The sequence below is a fragment of the Crocuta crocuta genome, unplaced genomic scaffold (assembly GCF_008692635.1).
Source record: "Crocuta crocuta isolate KB4526 unplaced genomic scaffold, BGI_CrCroc_1.0 scaffold64, whole genome shotgun sequence".
Lineage (NCBI taxonomy): Eukaryota > Metazoa > Chordata > Mammalia > Carnivora > Hyaenidae > Crocuta > Crocuta crocuta.
Window position 1 is genome coordinate 5,003,876 of NW_027530640.1, and position 19,935 is coordinate 5,023,810.

The 19,935-nt window shown below is 38.0% G+C and overlaps 1 protein-coding gene across 1 annotated transcript in view; it reads right to left on the bottom strand.

The window, feature by feature from the left end:
• Positions 1 to 19,935, bottom strand: part of MEIKIN (meiotic kinetochore factor) — a 98,397-nt gene that overhangs the window by 18,900 nt on the left and 59,562 nt on the right. The window contains exons 11-12 of the mRNA XM_077768917.1: positions 19,387 to 19,467; positions 4,433 to 4,552 (exon numbers count right to left, since the gene is read on the bottom strand). Coding sequence (XP_077625043.1) covers positions 4,433 to 4,552; positions 19,387 to 19,467 — 201 coding nt within the window. The remainder of the gene's footprint in view (positions 1 to 4,432; positions 4,553 to 19,386; positions 19,468 to 19,935) is intronic.

Here is a 19,935-nt window from a genome sequence, read left to right on the forward strand (position 1 = left end):
GAAACTGAATAAGTCAACATCTTGGTCTTGGCTTTTCCAAGAGAAAGTCCAAGAAAGTAAGAAAATACATTTCTATTGTGTAAGCCACCCAGTGTATAGTCTTCAATTATGGCAACCCAAACAGACTAATATGATGATCAACACACACACACACACACACACACACACACACACACACAAAGTATTTTTTTTTTACAAATANCTTGGTAGTGAGCACACACAAAGTATTTTTATATGCTAGCATTAATAGTCAGAAATTGAAATTAAGAATACCATTTACAATAGTATCAAGAATATGAAATAGTGTCATTAAGTGGGAAATGATGACATCAAGTGGGAATAATGACCCAATCAGTGAAAACTATAGAATGTTTCAAAGAGAAACTAAAGACTCAAAAAACGGATAGCTTTACATTGTTCTTGGGTTGGGTCTTCCAATCCAACACTGTCATGATGTCAATTCTCCCCAAATTAATCTGCAGATTAATGCAATCCTAAATCAAAATTACATCAGAATTTTTTTCTTTTGGTAGAAAACAACAAGCTGATTCTAAGATTAATATAGACATACAAAGGACCTAGAATAGCCAAAACAATTGGAAAAAGAAGAACAAATTTAAAGGGCTAACACTATCTAATTTCAAGAGCTGTTGTAGTGCCATACTATTTAATACTGTGTGGTACCTGCATAAAGATAGACAAAAGATCAATAGAACAGAGTATCTGAAGCCGGAGCCAGATGTGGGGCTCACTATGTTGTACAGCTGAAACTAATGTAACATTGTAGGTCAACCATACTTCAAAAAAAAAGACTATTATAATAGGGTATTGCAATAGGGGAGAGAGGGGGCTCAAATCCAAATACAGCAAGGGATTTACAGCTAACAAGAAGAATGGGGAAGTCAGTGGTTGGAAAACTACTATGAAGAGACATCAAGGGTAAGGTGATTTTCATTAAACTGATCTGTGATATTGTGATTTTTAATAAGAAATATAGATTTGGTTTTGGCCCCCGTTGCTGGCACAGAGCTCCTAAAACCTTTAGATTTCCCTAAGCGATAACAGCAATAAAGTTTTTTTGTTAATGTGATGAAACTTTTAGAATGCCCCTAAGAATGGGGGCTCATTGCCAGGGGAATCAACCCTGGATTAGACGGTTGGAATTTCTAGGCCTACCCCATAACCTAGCTAGGGAAGAGGCACTAAAGGTTTACTCAGTTGCCAATGGCCAATGATTTAATCAACCATACCTACAGAATGGAGCTGTGACCAGCTAAACTCTAAGACCTGACCTTTACTGCTCACCTGCTTGTACCCACCAACCCTTGTCCCACATCTTCACTTAAGCTCTTCTTTCCCATTTGTCTCTTAACACAGGCAAAGAACCAAGGGGCATAGCATCCTGTGATGGCAACCAAAACTACCCCTCAAGCAAGAATGACTCCCTGGAAGAAGAGCTCCCGGGGCCAGACCACCCAGACCAGTTTGAGCATAACCACCCTGCCCTCGATTCACATTTACACACACAAACTATGGAATGACCCATGCAGTGATTGGCAGTTACCTTTACCTCATTATAACACTAAAATCTCTGCCCAAGGAGGAGCACAAACCTCATTTACATAACATATGATGTATATACAAGCTTGTTTCCTTAAGTCGTCTGCACTACCTTGTTCCTGCCTCCACATATGATGACAAAACTCCCTGAATAAAAGGAACCTATTCACCATTTCTGGGGAGTCACGGCTTTTGAAGTTATTCCCCATGATCTCCTTATTTGCTGTAAATAAAGCCTCCTTTGTGTGACAACTCTACCTGGTGTAGTTTCTACATGTGACTTACCAATGAGTAAACTCATGTTAGTTTAGTTACATAGCTTCCATAAAACCCAGAGAGGATCTGGGTTGATTAACATATGGAGATTCAGAGAGAGTGTTGCCCTAGGAGAAAGCATGGGAGCTCTTTCCCCTTTCCCCATACCTTGTCCTATGAATTTCTTCCATGTGGCTATTCCTGAGTTATATTCTTTTATAATAAACCAATAATCTAATAAGTAAAATGTTTCTTTAAGTTCTGTGAGCTACTATAGTAAATTAATAGAATTCAAGGCAGGGGTCATGGGAACGTCTGATTTTTAAAGTCAGCTGATGAGAAGCAGAGATAACAACTTAGACTTGCAAGTAGCATCTGAAGTGGAGGGCGGTCTTATGGAACTTCGAAGTCCTTTACCTGTGGAATCTGATGATATCTTTGGGCAGCGCCAGAACTGAGTTGAATTCTAGGACACCCTGCTGGTGACAGGAGTATTGCTTGTTGGAGGTGTGGGGAGCTCCACTACACACAGACACTTTGAAAGGAGATCCTGGAACCTAATTAGGCTAGGGTGCCAAAGGCAGACCAGGGGGATCAGATATCAAGGGTGGGAGATTCTCTGTAAATTGAGAAAATTCTTGCTAAAACTATACTCAGCAAGGATGGACACAGAAGCCCAAGATCAAGGCCTAGTTGAGAACAGGGCTCAGAGGAGCCTAACTAAAGTGTGATCAAGAAGAGAATCTTTGTAAATACAAATACATATTTGTATATGTATATGAAAATTCCTAGCAGCTAAACAATACAAATTCCATAAATGGGTGAATGGATGAACTTGTGTAAAGCACACAATGGAATAACACATATCACTAAAAAGGACCAAACTATCAACACACTCAACAAAAATGAATTTCAAAATAATTATGCTAAGTAAAAGACACCTGACCAAATATTCTCCAACTCTCTCACTTGAGTGACCCCAAAACACCAGAAAAATATAAACCAACTTATAATTACCAAACTAGATCAGCAGTGGCTTGGGGGCAGGGGCAGGAAGGACAAAATTAGGGAACAGGAGGAGGAAACTTTTGGGTTGACAGATATTTTCACTATCTTGATTGTGGTGGTGCTTTCACAGTTGCATACATATGTGAAAACTTTCAAATTATACACTTTATTGTGCAGTTTATTGCATGTCAATTATTCCTCAATAAAGATGCTTTAAAATTATTTTATTTTACTTTATTTTATGTGTATTTTAATTTTGAGAGAGAGAGAGACAGAGCATGAGTGGGGGAGGAGCACAAAGAGCAGGAGACACAGAATCCAAAGCAGGCTCCAGGCTCTGAGCTGTCAGCACAGAGCCCGACATGAGCTTGAACCCATGAACCGTGAGATCATGATCTGAGCTGAAGTCAGATGCTTAACTGACTGAGCCATCCAGGCACCCCTTTTTTATTTTAAAGAGAGAGAGTGTGCAAGTCGGGGAGAGGGAGAGATGGAAAGAGAGACAGAATCCTAAGCAGACTACACTTAGTGTTGAGCTTGACACAGGGCTCAATCACTGGGATCATGACCTGAGCTGAAATCAAGAGTCAGACACTCAACTGACTGAATCTCCCAGGCACCCCATAAGATGCTTTTTTAAAAAGGTCAGAGTCTCCCATTTCACCTGACCTCTCAATATAATGTGCGTTAGTCTTGTGTTTTCCTACTTCCTCCATTCCAAGTCCCTACCTCAAGATATTTTTACTTCCCTTCAACCTCTTACACAACATTTTCTTTTTCTCTCTCTTTCAGGAAATGATACCTCTAACTGCCTCAAGTTTCAGCTTTTTATAATCTGTTCTCCACCCCTGGAGACAGAAGGCCATATGATATCATCCCTCGTTCATAATTCTTTATTGGCTCCTCTCAGGAAAAAGATCCAAATTTTTTAATATGTATTAAAGACCCTTTGAGATCTTGGCCCTTATTTATCTTTACAGTCTCATCACCAGCTTTCTCCCCACCATCAGGATTCCCATGCTCACCCCAGGGTCTCACTGAAAGGATCTGGCTACACTAAACCACTACATATCCCTAAAGTTTTGCCTTTTTATTTCTTTTTCCCTGCCTCTTTTTCTTACTCTGTCCTTCTTCTGTCTATCTGCTCCCAAACCTCTTCTCTCTGGCTCTTTCTGTCTCCACAACCGACTTTCTGTTGTCTCTTTTTCTGCTCGTCCCCAATCTCTACTCTTAACCCCATGGCACTTAGTTTGATGAGTTTTATGTCTTCTTTCATAATAAAGCATAATATTTCTGTGTATTCATCCTAACACAATGAAATTGGTGACCACAATTTTTATGTACAGGTGAAAATGGTGTTTGGGATCAAAGTAGGTTAATACTGTTTCCTCTAGTTGTTTAACAATCCCAAGTCTTGGCAATGCAAAGTGTTCTGGCTGTGGCAGCCTAATATCTTTTATTTATAATTGTAACAAATAGCTGCCTCCACATGTAGATTATGTTAGCCACAAATGAGCTACAGATTTCTTAGATTATCTCATAAACAAAGTATCTAATATGATAGTAATAATTTCTTTTAGTAATTGCAGGAAAAATTAAAAATACTAACCTCATTTGAAAAATTTTCTTGCAAACTTGACACAGGAACAATTTCATTTGAATTAACAGAATTGCTGACATTTGGAAGTAGTTCTTCAAAAGTTGCTCTCTGTACTGAAGACAAATCAACCTATAAAACATATATATTACTCTTATAGAAATGAAGTGTTGCAGTGTTGTAGAAGTGTTGCAAAATCAATTATTTTTACGTACTTGAAGTTGAAATACTATCACATTAGGAGCATTTTCTTGTGAAAAAGTATGGAGTTTCTAAAGTGATAAAAAGATTCTAAATTTGACTGTGGTGATGACTGCGCACATCTGTGAATATACTAAAAAACAGTGAATTTCACACTCTAAAAAGGTGAATTGTATGGTATGTGAATTATATCTCAATAAAGTTATTTTTATTTTTATTTTTTTAACGTTCATTTATTTTTGAGAGAGAGAGAGAGAGAGAGTGTGTGTGGGGGGGGGAGGGGCAGAGAGAGAAGGAGACACAGAATTCGAAGCTGGCAGCACAACCCCCGATGCGGGGCTGGAACCCACAGAGTAGGAGAGATCATGACTTAAGCTGAAGTCGGACGCTCAACCAACTGAGCCACCCAGGCACCCCACAATAAACCTGTTTTTAAAAGGTCCACAACAAAGGCACCTGGGGTGGCTCAGTCAGTTAAGCAACTGACTGATCTGTCAGTTTGAATTTGAGCCCCACATCAGGCTCTGTGCTGACAGCTTGGAGCCTGGAGCCTGCTTCAGATTCTGTGGTTCCCTCTCTCTTTCTCTCTGCCCCTTCCCTGCTCACACTCTGTCTCTTTCTCTCTCAAGAATAAATAAACATTTGGGCGCCTGGGTGGCTGAGTTGGACAAGCGACTGACTTCAGCTCAGATCAGAATCTCCCGGTTCGTGGGTTTGAGCCCCACACAGGGCTCTGTGCCGACAGCTCAGAGCCTAGAGCCTGTTTCAGATTCTGTGTTTCCGTTTCTCTGCACCCCTCCCCCACTCATGCTGTATCTCTCTCTCAAAAATAAATAAATATTAAAAAAATTTTTTTTAAAGAATAAACATTTTAAAAAGCCCACAACAGCTCTATGTAGAAAACCCGAAAGACTCTACCAAAACTTGCTAGAATACATGAATTCAGCAAAGTCGCAGGATAGAAAATCAATGTGCAGAAATCTATTTTATTTCTATACAACAATAACAAAGCAGAAGAAAAAGAATTCAAGGAATCTATCCCATTTCCAGTCACATCAAAAACAATATGCCAAGGAATAAACCTAATTAAAGAGGTAAAAGATCTATATTCTGATAACTATAGAACACTTATGAAAGAAATTAAAAAGGACATAAGGAAATGGAAAAGCATTCCATGCTCATGGACTGGAAGAACAAACATTGTTAAAATGTCTATACTATCCAAAGCAATCTACACATTTAATGCAATCCCTACCAAAATACCACCTGCATTTTTCAGAGAGCTAGAACAAACAATCCTAAAATTTGTATGGAACCAAGAAAGACTCTGATCCTGAAAAGGAAAACAAAGCTGGAGGCATCACAATTCTAGATTTCAAGCTATATTACAAATCTGTAGTCATCAAGACAGTGTGGTACTGGCACGAAAAAAGACATAGATCATATATGGTGAACTCAGCTTCAACAAAGCAGGAAAGAATATCTAATGGAAAAAAAAAAACAGTCTCTTCAACAAGTGGTGCTGGGAAAACTGGACAGCAACATGCAAAAGAATGAAAGTGGAAGGCTTTCTTATACCATACACAAAAATAAATTCAAAATGGATGAAAGACTTAAATGTGAGAAAGAAAACCATCAAAATCCTAGAGGAGAACATAGGCAGCAACCTCTTTGACCTTGGCCAGAACAACTTCTTACTAGACACATAGCTGAAAGCAAGGGAAACAAAAGTAAACATCAGCTATTGGGACCTCATCAAGATAAAAATCCATCTTGATTCAGCAGAGGAAGGAGTAACCGAAAACTTGCCCACATCATAGGTAAATGAGAGAATCTGTGAGCAAGGATATTTTCCCATTATAGAATGTAACTATTATTCTGAAATCTAAGAAAGATAATTTGCAAGGAAAGACATTCCTTATATATCAAGACCCTTTTATCCTTTAACCATCTAAAAAATAAAATAATAACAGATTAAAAAAAAGATAAAAACCTTCTGCACAGTGAAGGAAACAATCAACAAAACTAAAAGGCACCTACAGAATGGAAGAATATATATGTAAATGACATATCTGAGAAAGGGTTAGTATCCAAAATCTCTAAGGAACTTATCAAACTCAACACCCAAAAACCAAAGAGCCCTGTAAAGAAATGGACAGTAGACATGAAGAGACATTTTTCCAAAGAAGACACTGAGATGGCTAAAAGACACATGAAAAGATGCTCAACATCACTCATCACCAGGGAAATACAAATCAAAATCACTTGGTACCATCTCACATCTGTCAGAATGGCTAAATTTAACACCACCAGAAACAAGTGTTGGCAAGGATGCAAACAGAAGGGAACCCTTTTGGACTATTGGTGGGAACGGAAATTGCTGCACTCAAAGAACAGTATGGAGGTTCCTCAAGAAATTAAAAACAGAACTACCCTACAATCCAGCAACTGCACTATTAGGTATTTGCCCAAAGGATATACATATACAAATTTGAAGGGGCACATGCCCCCCGATGTTTATAGCAGTATTAACAACAATAGCCAAACTACAGAGAGTGCAAATGTCCATCAAATGATGAATGGATAAAGAAGATGTGGTATATATACCCAGTGGAATATTACTCAGCCACAAAAAAAAAAAAAAGAAATCTTGCCACTTTCTATGATGTGGCTAGAGCTAGAATGTATTATGCTAAGAGAAATAAGTCAATCAGAAAAAGACAAATACCATATGATTTCAATCCTATGTGGGATTTATGAAACAAAACAGATGAACATATAGGAAGGAGGGTGAGAGAGAAGAGAGAGAAACAAACCATAAGACACTCTTCATGACAGTGAACAAACTATGGGTTGAAAGAGAGAGGTGGGTGGGAGATGATGGGTACTAAGGAGGGCATTTGTGATAAGCACTAGGTGTTATAGGTAAGTGAGGAATCACTAAATTCTATTCTTGAAACCAATATTGCACTGTATGTTAACCCCAACTAAAATTTATATTAAACCATAAAATACCTCGGAATAAACCTAACCAAGGATACAAGAGATCTGTATGATGAAAACNCAATTATTTTGCTAATCTCAAAAAAAATTTAAATTAAAAATATAATAATAAGTAAAAAATAAAAAATAAAAAGCCAACTACAAAAAAAAGTGTGAAACATACAATTACTATGTGACTCAGCAATTCTACTTCCTCTTCTAGGTATATACCCAACACAAATGAAAGCATATATTCACACAAAAACTTGCACATGATTGTTCATAGCAGTATTATTTTTCATAATGCTACCAAACTGACAAATCAGTATATAAAATGTGATATATCCTTACCATGGGATGTGATTCAGACATAAATAAGGAAAAAAGTACATGGATGTACTGTACATCCAGTATAAAATGGATGAATTTGAAAACATTATGGTAAGTGGAAGAAGGGAATTATAAAAAGCCAAATATTCTATGATTCCATATATATATAAAATAGCCAGAAAAAGAAACGTAAAAAAAAAAAAAACCCAACATTTTCTGAGCTTGAAAAACTCATCTATGGTTAATTCTCATGCTCTGTTCTACTAGGAGAGTGATAAAGGTAAATGTCAACATTGCTGGATGGTAAAAATGGTAAGTTGTACCTGGATGAGGAAAGGCTACAAATGCACAATGAAAAAACGATAAATGCACTAATGTAAGTAACTTCTATGAAAAGCACCATACTTTGAACTTCACTGACTCTTTCTGTTTATTTATTTATTTTTTTTAATTTTTNTGAGAGAAAGGGAGACAGAGTGGGAGTGGGTGAGGGGGAGAGAGAGAGGCTCGAAGAATCTGAAGCACGCTGCAAGCCCTGAGCTGTAAGCAAAGAGCCTGATGCAGGGCTGGAACTCATGAACCACAAGATCATGACCTGAACCAGAGTCAGATGTAATCGACTTATAATTTGGCACGTCTCTTGTGGGGACCCTGGAAGCTATGTCTATTTGCTATTACAAAAGATATTAGATCTTCTTGTGTCTGAGTTGTCCCCAAACTGCTAAGTAAACTGCTTCACGGACTTCTATGAATACTGTTCCCACTAAATAGGAATACCTTTTTCTGCCTTGCTTTCAAGTTGTATTCCTGTTGTTTAGTTTAACACAAGAAGAACCATAATTGGGTAAGAGTCAAATTCTAAGATTCTTACAAGAAAACAGAGAGGGGAAATTTAATGATATGGAATTTTGCAATGATCTCTTGGCTATGACAACAAAAGCATAGGCAAAGAAAAAATAGATAAATTGGACTACAAATAAATTAAAGTTTTTAGGGTGTCTACAATGGCTCTGTCAGGTAGATGTCCATCTACGGCTCAGGTCATGATCTCATCGTTCATGAGTTTGAGCCGCACATGGACCTCTCTGCTTTCAGTGCAGAGCCTGCTTTGGATCCTCTGTCTCCCTCTCTCTCTCCCCTTCCCCCACATGCTCTCTCTCTCTCTTTCTCTCTCACTCTCTCTCTCTCTCAAAAATAATTTTTTTAAAAATTAAAGCTTTTGTACATCAAAGGATACTATCAACAGAATGAAAAGGTAACCCACAGAATGGGAGAAAATACTTGCAAACCATATATCTGATAAGAAGTTAAAATCTCAAATATATATTAAAAAAACTCCTACAACTCAACAAGAAATAAATAATCTGATTAAAAAATGAGCAATGGACTTAAATAGACATGTCTCAAAAGAAGATACACAAGTGGCAAATAAGCACATAAAAAGATGCTCAACATCACTAGCCATAAGGGAAACAGAAGTCAAACCATAATGAGATACTGTCTCATACCCATGAGGATAGCCATTATTGGAAAAACACACAGCTGGGGTGCCTGGGTGAGTCAGTCAGTTAAGTGGCTGATCTCGTGGTTCATGAGGTCTAGCCCCCTGTCAGGCCCTGTGCTGACAGCTCAGAGCCTGGAGCCTGTTTCAGATTCTCTGTCTCCCTCTCTTTCTACCCTTCCTGACTTGTGTTCTGTCTTTGTCTCTCAAAAATAAATAAAAACATTAAAAAATTTTTTAAACACATAGCTGTAATCATCAAGACAGTATGGTACTGGCACATAAACAGACACATAGATCAGTGAAATGGAAAACCCAGAAATGGACCCATAAATATGTGGACAACTAATCTTTGACAAAAGCAGGAAAAAGTATCCAATGGAAAAAATATAGTCTCAGGGGAGGAGTCAAGATGGCAGAACAGCATGGAAGTTTTTCTTGCATCTCGTGTATATAAAATATAGCCTGAACACACTAAACCATCCTGGACACCTAGAAAACAGACTTGAGGATTAACACAGCAATCTATTCAACCTAAACCAAAACACTCAGCAGGTACGTGGTGTGGAGAGGTGAACTGGGGGAGAAAGAAGCTGCAGAGGGCAGGAAGCTGTTTTTGCTTGCAGAGAGAGGACAGAGACAAGACAGAGTACAGGAAAAGCACCCCCCACAAAAAGAGCTGAAGAGAAAGTGGAAAAGTGGAAATAGCCACAGGGACTGAACTAAAAAGGGAGAAAGGAGAAAGGAGAGGGTTTAAATTCCATTAAGACTCCATAAACAGGGGGAGCACAGAGTCTGAAACTCTGTAGCTGAATACCTGCTGGTGGTCTGGTGGGAAGGGCAAATCCCCAGGAGCAGAGTGGGGTCTGGGAAGACTGGTTCCACTCCTGGAAGGACATTTGGTAGAGGCTGTGTGGCCATCAGGTCCCAGCAGACCCCAGAGAACAATCACATTTACTGGTACTGGAACAAGGTCGTTAAGGCTGAAGCCTGGTGCCAGATGTGTGTTGTGATTTTCCATAATCCCTGAAACACTGCTGATACATGATTGTGTGAACCTTTTCTGGGGTGGGCTGGCACCCAGCCATAGTCTCTGGACATCAGCAGCAGCAGCACGGTCCCACGAAGGCTCGTGGGTAAAGTGGCCACCCAGCCATTGCTTGGTGAGACCATCCCCGGAGGATCTGAGCAGGTCAAAGTCACAGTACCTTAGAAGTGAGGAGTTGGGAAACACAGCCACATCTGATATAAAACTCAGTAGGGAGGTGCCGCCTGGCAACCTGATGGCTTGGTCATGGACAGTGTAAAGCGGGGAGTGGGCAGAAGCTAGAGACAAAGGATGAGTATGCGATTGTTGGCCAGGGAGAGCACAGAGTTCCAATACTAGAAACTGGGTAGCTGGGTGATGCCATTTGCACCCCTCCCACACCTGTGCACAGACACCTACAGGCACCACAACAATACACCCCAGTAAACTAAACAGCGTCATCTAGTGGAGAACGAAGCCATTACACTAAGCCCTGCCCACCTGGGTCAACTTCACTCTTCATGAACACCACAAATCTCTCCGCCTGCTCAAGAGAATGGACTATAAAGTGCTTCATAGTTTGACTTCTAGGGTAAAATGAGGTAATATCAATCATATTTCAGTCTGTTCACTGGCCCATCTATTCAATTTTCTTTCTCTCTTTTTTTCTTTCATTTTTGTTTCCTTTACTTGAATACAGAAAGAGAAAAATATTTTTATTTTCAACTTTTATTAAAAATCTTTTTTCTACTTATTTTTTTACTTTTTTGTAAAAATTTCAAATTCTATTTTACTTCCATCACTTCAATTTACTCTATTTCATTGTATTCATTTTCTCAAATTTTCAAACATTTTCCTTTTTTTTCTTTTTTCTTTTTCCCTTTTTTCTCTGAACAATCAAGCTCCTTTCAATAATCAAACCAAAACACACCTAGGATCTAGCATCATTTATTTGATTCTGTGTGTGTGTATGTGTGTGTTGTTTTCGTTTTTATCATTTTAATTTTTTTGCCTTATTAATTCCTTTTCTTCCTTCAAAATGACAAAATGAAGGAAATCACCCCAAAAGAAAAAGCAGGAAGAAATGACAGCCTGGGACTTAATCAACACAGATACAAGCAAGATATCTGAACCAGAATTTAGAATCATGATAATAAGACTACTAGCTGGAGTCAAAAATAGATTGGAATTCCTCTCTATGAAGATAAAAGAAGTAAATGCTAGTCAGGATGAAATTAAAAATGCTATAACTCACTGCTAGGAATTTACCCAAGGGATACAGAAATGCTGAGGCATAGGAGCACATGTACCCCAATGTTCACAGCAGCACTCTCCACAATAGCTAAAACATGGAAAGAGCCTAAGTGTCCATCAACAGATGAATGGATCAAGAAGATGTGGTTTATCTATACCATGGAATACTACATGGCAATGAGAAACAATGAAATCTGGCCATGTGTAGCAACATGGATGGACCTTGAGGGTGTTATGCTGAGCGAAATAAGTCAGGCAGAGAAGGACAAATATCATATGTTTGCCCGTATAGGAGGATTAGGAGGAACTTGACGGAGGAACAAGGGGGAGAAGAAGGGCGGAAAGGGTGGGGGAAAAGGAGAGAGGCAAACCATGAGAGACTCTTGAATGCTGACAAAAACTGAGGACTGATGGATGTGGGGGGGAGAGGGGGATGGGCATGGAGGAGGACATTTGTGGGGATGAGCACTGAGTGTTATGTGGAAACTAATTTGACAATAAACTATTTGTAAAAAAAAAAAAATGCTATAACTGAGCTGCAATCTCGAATGCATGCCACAGTGGCAAGGATGGATGAGGCAGAGCAGTGAATCAACAATATAGAGGACAAACTTATGCAGAATAACAAAGCAGAAAAAAAGAGAAAGACTAAAGTAAAAGAGCATGATTTACGAATAAGAGAAATTAGTGACTCATTGAAAAGGAACAACACCAGAATCATAGGGGTCCCATAAGATGAAAAGAGAGAAAAAGGGGATGTGAGCAAATCATAATGGAAAACTTTCCTAACCTGGGGAAAAACACAGACATCAAAATCCAGGAAGCACAGATGACTCCCACAGGTTCAACAAAAACCACCCATCAACAAGGCATATCATAGTCAAATTCACAAAATACTCAGGCAAGGAAAGAATCATGAAAGCAGCAAGGGATAAAAAGTTCTTAACTGGGGCACCTGGGTGGCTCAGTCAGTTGAGCTTCCAACTTTGGCTCAGGTCATGATCTCATGATTCATGGGTCCAAGCCCTGCATCAGGCTCTGTGCTGACAGCTGGAGCCTGCTTCAGATTCTGTGTCTCCCTCTTTCTCTGATCCTCCCTTGCTCATGCTGTCTCTCTGTCTCTTTCAGAAGTAAATAAAAAGCATTTTTTAAAAAAGTCTTTAACTTACAAGGGAAGACAGATCAGGTTTTCAGCAGACCTATCCACAGAAACGTGGCAGGCCAGAAAGTAGTGGCAGGATATATTCAATGCGCTGAGTCAGAAAAATATGCAGCCAAGATTTCTTTATCCAGCAAGGCTGTCATTCAAAATAGAAGAAGAGATTAAAAGTTTTCCAGACAAACAAAAATTAAAGGAGTTCATGATCACTATACCAGCCCTGCAATAAATATTAAGGGGGACTCTCTGAGGGAAGAAAAGACAAAAAAAAAAAAAAAAAAATCAAAAGCAACAAAGACTAGAAAGGGCTAGAAAATGCCACCAGAAACTCAAACTCTATAAGAAACATAAAGGCAATAAATTCATATCTTTCAGTACTCACTCTAAATGTCAATGGACTAAATGCTCCAATCAAAAGACACAGGGTAAGAGAATGGATAAGAAAATAAGATCCATCTACATGTTGTTTACAAGTGACCCACTTTAGGCCTAAAGACACCTTCGGATTGAAAGTAAGAGGATGGAAAATCATCTATCACGCTAATGGTTAACAAAAGAAAGCCAGAGTAGTCATATATATATCAGACAATCTAGACTTTAAAATAAAGACTAACAAGACACGAAGAAGGCCGTTATATCATAATTAAGGGGTCTATCCACAAAGAAGACATAATAATTGTAAACATTTATGTTCCAAATGTGAAAGCACCCAAATGTATAAATTAATTAATCACAAACATAAAGAAACTCATTGATAATAATACCATAATAGTAGGGGACTTCAATACCCTGCTTACAGCAATGGACAGATAATCTAAAGAGAAAATCAACAAGGACACAATGACTTTGAATGACACACTGGAACAGACAGAGTTAACAGACATATTCAGAACATTTCATCCTAAAGCAGCAGAATATATTCTTCTCCAGTGCAAATGGAACGTTCTCCAGAATAGATTACATACTGGAACATAAATCAGCCCTTAACAAGTACAGAAAGATCAAGATCATACTGTGCATATTTTCAGACCACAAAGCTATGAATCTCAAAATCAACCACAAGAAAAAATTTGGAAGGATAACAAATACTTGGATACTAAAGAACATCCTACTAAAGAATGAATGGGCTAACCAAGAAGTTAAAGAGGAAATTAAAAAGTACATAGAGGCCAATGAAAATGATAACACCACAGCCCCAAACCTCTGGGATGCAGCAAAGTCAGTCATAAGAGGGACGTATATAGCAATCCAGGTCTTCCTAAAGAAGGAAGAAAGGTCTCACATACACAACCTAACCTTACACTTCAAAGAGTTGGAAAAAGAACAGGAAATAAAACCCCAAACCAGCAGTAGACAGGAAATAATAAAGATCAGAGCAGAAATCAATGCTGTCAAAACCATAAAAACAGTAGAACAGATCAATGAAACCAGAAGCTAGTTCTTTGAAAGAATTAACAAAACTGATAAACCACTAGCCAGCTTGATCAAAAAGCAAAAGGAAAGAACCCAAATAAATAAAATCAAGAATGAAAGAGGAAAGATCATAACCAACACAGCAGAAATAAAATCAGTAAGAGAATATTATGAGCAATTATATGCCAATAAAATGGGCAATGTGGAAGAAATGGACAAATTCTTAAGAAATCGAATTAGTAATAAAAAATCCCCCCAAAAAAACAAAAGTCCAGGGCCATATGGCTTTCCAGGGGAATTCCACCAAACATTTAAGAAGGAGTTAATACCTATTCTCTTGAAGCTGTTCCAAAAAATAGAAATGGAAGGAAAACTTCTAAACTCTTTCTATGATGCTAGCATTACCTTGATTCCAAAACCAAAGACCCCACTAAAAGGAGAACTATAGACCAATTTCCCTGATAAACATGATGCAAAAATCCTCAACAAGATATTAGCTAATCAGATGCAATAATATATTTAAAAAATTATTCACCACGACCAAGTGGGGTTTATATCTGGGATGCAGGGCTGGTTCAACATCCACAAAATAATCAGTGTGATTTATCACATCAATAAAAGAAAGTACAAGAACCACATGATCCTCTTAATAGATGTGGAGAAAACATTTGACAAAATACAGCATACTTTCTTGATAAAAACGCTTAAGAAAGTAAGGATAGAAGGATCATACCTCGAGATCATAAAAGCGATATGTGAAAGACCCAACGCTAATGTCATCCTCAATGGGGAAAAACTGAGAGCTTTTCCCCTAAGGTCAGGCATAAGACAGGGATGTCCACTCTCACCACTGTTATTCAACATAGTATTGGAAGTCTTAAGCTCAGCAATCAGACAACACAAAGAAATAAATCACATCCAAATTGGCCAGGAAGAGGTCAAACTTTCACTCTTCACAGATGACATGATACTCTATATGGAAAACCCAAAAGATTTCTCCAAAAAAACTGCTATAACTGATCCATGAGTTCAGCAAAGTGGTAGGATATAAAATCAATGCACAGAAATTGGTTGCATTCCTATACACCAACAATGAAGCAACAGAAAGAGAAATCAAGGAATCAATCCCATTTACAATTGCACTAAAAACCAAAAATACCTAGGAATAAATCTAACCAAAGAGTTAAAAAGTCTATACACTGAAAACTAGAAAGCTTATGAAAGAAATTTAAGAAGACACACAAAAAAATGGAAAAATATCCCATGCTCCTGGATAGGAAAAACAAATATTGTTAAAATGTCAACACTACCCAACGCAATCTACATATTAAATGAAATTCCTATCAAAATGACAGCAGCATTCTTCATAGAGCTAGAACAAACAATCCTAAAATTTGAAAAAGAAAACCAAAGCAAGAGACATCGCAATTCCGGACTTCAAGCTATATTACAAAGCTGTACTCATCAAGACAGTATGGTACTGGCACAAGAACAGACACTCAGATCAATGGAGTAGAATAGAGAATCCAAAAATGGACCCACAATTTATCTATACCATGGAATACTCCATGGCAATGAGAAACAATGAAATCTGGCCATGTGTAGCAACATGGATGGACCTTGAGGGTGTTATGCTGAGCGAAATAAGTCAGGCAGAGAAGGACAAATATCATATGTTTGCACGTATAGGAGGATTAGGAGGAACTTGACGGAGGAACAAGGGGGAGAAGAAGGGCGGAAATGGTGGGGGAAAGGGAGAGAAGCAAACCATGAGAGACTCTTGAATGCTGACAAAAACTGAGGACTGATGGATGTGAGGGGAGGGGGGGATGGGCATGGAGGAGGACACTTGTGGGGATGAGCACTGAGTGTTATGTGGAAACTAATTTGACAATAAACTATTAAAAAAAAAATGGACCCACAAATGTATGGCAAACTCATCTTTGACCAAGCAGGAAAGAATATTTAATGGAATAAAGACAGTCTCTTCAGCAAGTAGTGCCGGGAAAACTGGACAGCAACATGCAGAAGAATGAACCTGGACCACTTTCTTACACCATTACACAAAGATAAATTCAAAATGGATGAAAGACCTAAATGTAAGACAAGAAGCCATCAAAATCCTCGAGGAGAAAACAGGCAAGACCTCTTTGACCTTGGCTGCAGCAACTTCTTACTCAACACATCTCTGGAGGCAACAGAAACAAAAGCAAAAATGAACGATTGGGACCTCATCAAAATAAAAAGCTTCTGCACAGGGAAGGAAACAATCAGCAAAACTAAAAGGCAACCGACAGAATGGGAGAAGATATTTGCAAATGACATATCAGATAAAGGGTTACTATCCAAAATCTATAAAGAACTTATCAAATTCAACACCCAGAAAACAAACAATCCAGTGAAGAAATGGGCAAAAGACATGAATAGACACTTCTCCAAAGAAGACATACAGAAGGCCAACAGACACATGAAACGATGCTCAAAGTCACTCATCATCAGGGAAATACAAATCAAAATCGCAATGAGATACCACTTCAAACCAGTCAGAATGGCTAAAATTAACACTTGAGGTAACAACAGACATTGGTGATGATGTGGAGAAAGAGGATCTCTTTTGCACTGCTGGTGGGAACGCAAACTGGAAAACAGTACGGAGGTTCCTCAAAAAAATTAAAAATAGAACTACCCTATGACCCAGCAATTGCACTACTAGGTATTTATCCAAGGGATATAGGCATGCTGTTTCAGAGGGACACATGCACCCCAGTATTTATAGCAGTGCTATTGACGATAGCCAAAGTATGGAAAGAGCCCAAATGTCCATCGATGGATGAATGGATAAAGAAGATGTGGTATATATATATACAATGGAATATTACTTGGCAATCAAAAAGAATGAAATTTTGCCATTTGCAACTATGTGGATGGAACTAGAGGGTATTATGCTAAGCAAAATTAGGCAGTCAGAGAAAGACAAACATCATATGATTTCACTCATGATGACTTTAAGATACAAAGCAGATGAAGATCAGGGAAGGGAAGCGAAAAAAATATAAAAACAGAGAGGGGGACAAAAACATAAGAGACTCTTAAATATGGGGAACAAAGAGAGGGTTAGTGGAGGGATTGTGGGGGGGGAGGAGCTAAATGGGTAAGAGGTATTAAGGAATCTACTACTGAAATCACCGTTGCACTATATGCTAACTAACTTGGATGTAATTTTAAAAAATAATTAAATTTTAAAAATAATTAAATTAAAAGAAAAAAGACAGTATCTTTAGTAAATGGTGCTAGGAGAACTGGACATCAACATGCAGAAGAATGAACCTGGACCACTTTGTTACACCATACACAAAAATAAACTCAAAATGGATGAAAGACCAAAACATAAGACAGGAAGCCATCAAAATCCTAGAGGAGAAAACAGGCAACAACTGCTTTGACCTCGGCCACAGCAACCTCTTACTTGATATGTCTCTGTGGCAAANCAAACGTCATATGATTTCACTCATGATGACTTTAAGATACAAAGCAGATGAAGATCAGGGAAGGGAAGCGAAAAAAATATAAAAACAGAGAGGGGGACAAAAACATAAGAGACTCTTAAATATGGGGAACAAAGAGAGGGTTAGTGGAGGGATTGTGGGGGGGGAGGAGCTAAATGGGTAAGAGGTATTAAGGAATCTACTACTGAAATCACCGTTGCACTATATGCTAACTAACTTGGATGTAATTTTAAAAAATAATTAAATTTTAAAACTAATTAAATTAAAAGAAAAAAGACAGTATCTTTAGTAAATGGTGCTAGGAGAACTGGACATCAACATGCAGAAGAATGAACCTGGACCACTTTGTTACACCATACACAAAAATAAACTCAAAATGGATGAAAGACCAAAACATAAGACAGGAAGCCATCAAAATCCTAGAGGAGAAAACAGGCAACAACTGCTTTGACCTCGGCCACAGCAACCTCTTACTTGATATGTCTCTGTGGCAAAGGAAACAAAAGCAAAAATAAACTCTTGAGACCTCATCAAGATAAAAACCTTCTGCATGGTGAAGGAAACAATCAGCAAAACTAAAAGGCAACAGGTGGAATGGGAGATGTTTGCAAATGACGTATCTGACAAAGAATAAGAATTCACAATCTGTAAAGAACTTACCAAACTCAACACCGAAAAAACAAATAATCCAATGAAGAAATGGGCAAAAGACGTGAATAGATACTTTTCCTAAGAAGACATTCAGATGGCTAACAAACACAGGAAAAGATGCTCAACATTACTTATCATTAGGGAAATACAAATCAAAACCACAATGAGGTACCACCTCACACCAGTCAGACTAGCTAAAATTAACAACTCAGGCAACAACAGATGTTGGCGATCTGGAGAAAGAGGTACCCTTTTGCACTGCTGGTGGGAAAACTGGTGTAGCCACCCTGGTAAACGGTATAGAGATTCCTCAAAAAATTAAAAATAGGGGCGCCTGGGTGGCTTTTCCGGTTAAGCATCCGACTTTCGCTTAGGTCATGATCTCGCGGTTCATGGGTTTGAGCCCCGCGTCGGGCTCTGTGCTGACTGCCAGCTCAGAGCCTGGAGCCTGTTTCAGAGTCTGTGACTCCCTCTCTCTCTGACCCTCCCCTGCTCACGCTGTCTCTCTCTCTCTCTCTCTCTCCTAGAAATAAATAAAAAAACAGTTAAAAAAATTAAAAATAGAACTATCTTAAAATCCAGCAAATGCACTACTAGGTAGTGGAGTTTCAGTTTTACAAGAAGAAAAAAGTTCTGGATGAAAAAAAGTGATCGTTGAACAGCAATATAAATGTACTTGAACTGTATAGTTTAAACGAGTTAAAATAGTAAATTTTATGTCACATACATTTTACCATAATTTAAAAAATGAAAAAAAATCTTTCTGATTTTTCTTTCATGTAAAGCAGTATATGGAGTACTTCCAGCGAAAGCATGTTTATACAACAGAAAACCACAGACATCATTCTGTATGTATAAAATTCCCCTGGTGTGGCACAAACAGAATAATAGGGAGAAGGGGGAACCAGAAAATAGATACAAGGGCCAAATGCTAATACTTACCACTAAATCAGCAGTTTGCGAAGATGGAGTACTTGTTAAGAGGCCTTTGCTTTTCTTATCAGGAGTATTAGAATTTGTACTCTATAAAAGTTTTGTGAAATAGGGGATTGAATAGTAGAAACAAATAAACTAATTTAATACAGTAAAACACAATATCAAATTAGTAGACTAGATCATAATGTGTCAGACTAATAAAATTTTAATGTGCTAATTAAATTTTAAATCACTAGGCAAGTAACTAAAAAAATTTACTGGCTTGAGGTAGGTCAAGAAACTCCTAGGAGAACTCTATGTAGGACAAGAACTATACAAGAATACTTTTGGTGAAATCACTATTAATTTCAAAAGGAGAGCTAGTTTAAGTTTTGAACTAGGAAATGATGCATTGATTATCTTTTCTAATGCTAAGAAAAGTATTTCACTTTTAGCATTTATTTAATTCGTAGTGTATTATTTTACTTTTTATGGAAAGGCATTATAAATAATTTCTGAAGCTATTATAAGGATAATTGGTTTAAAATACATACATATAAATGTATATAGACACTT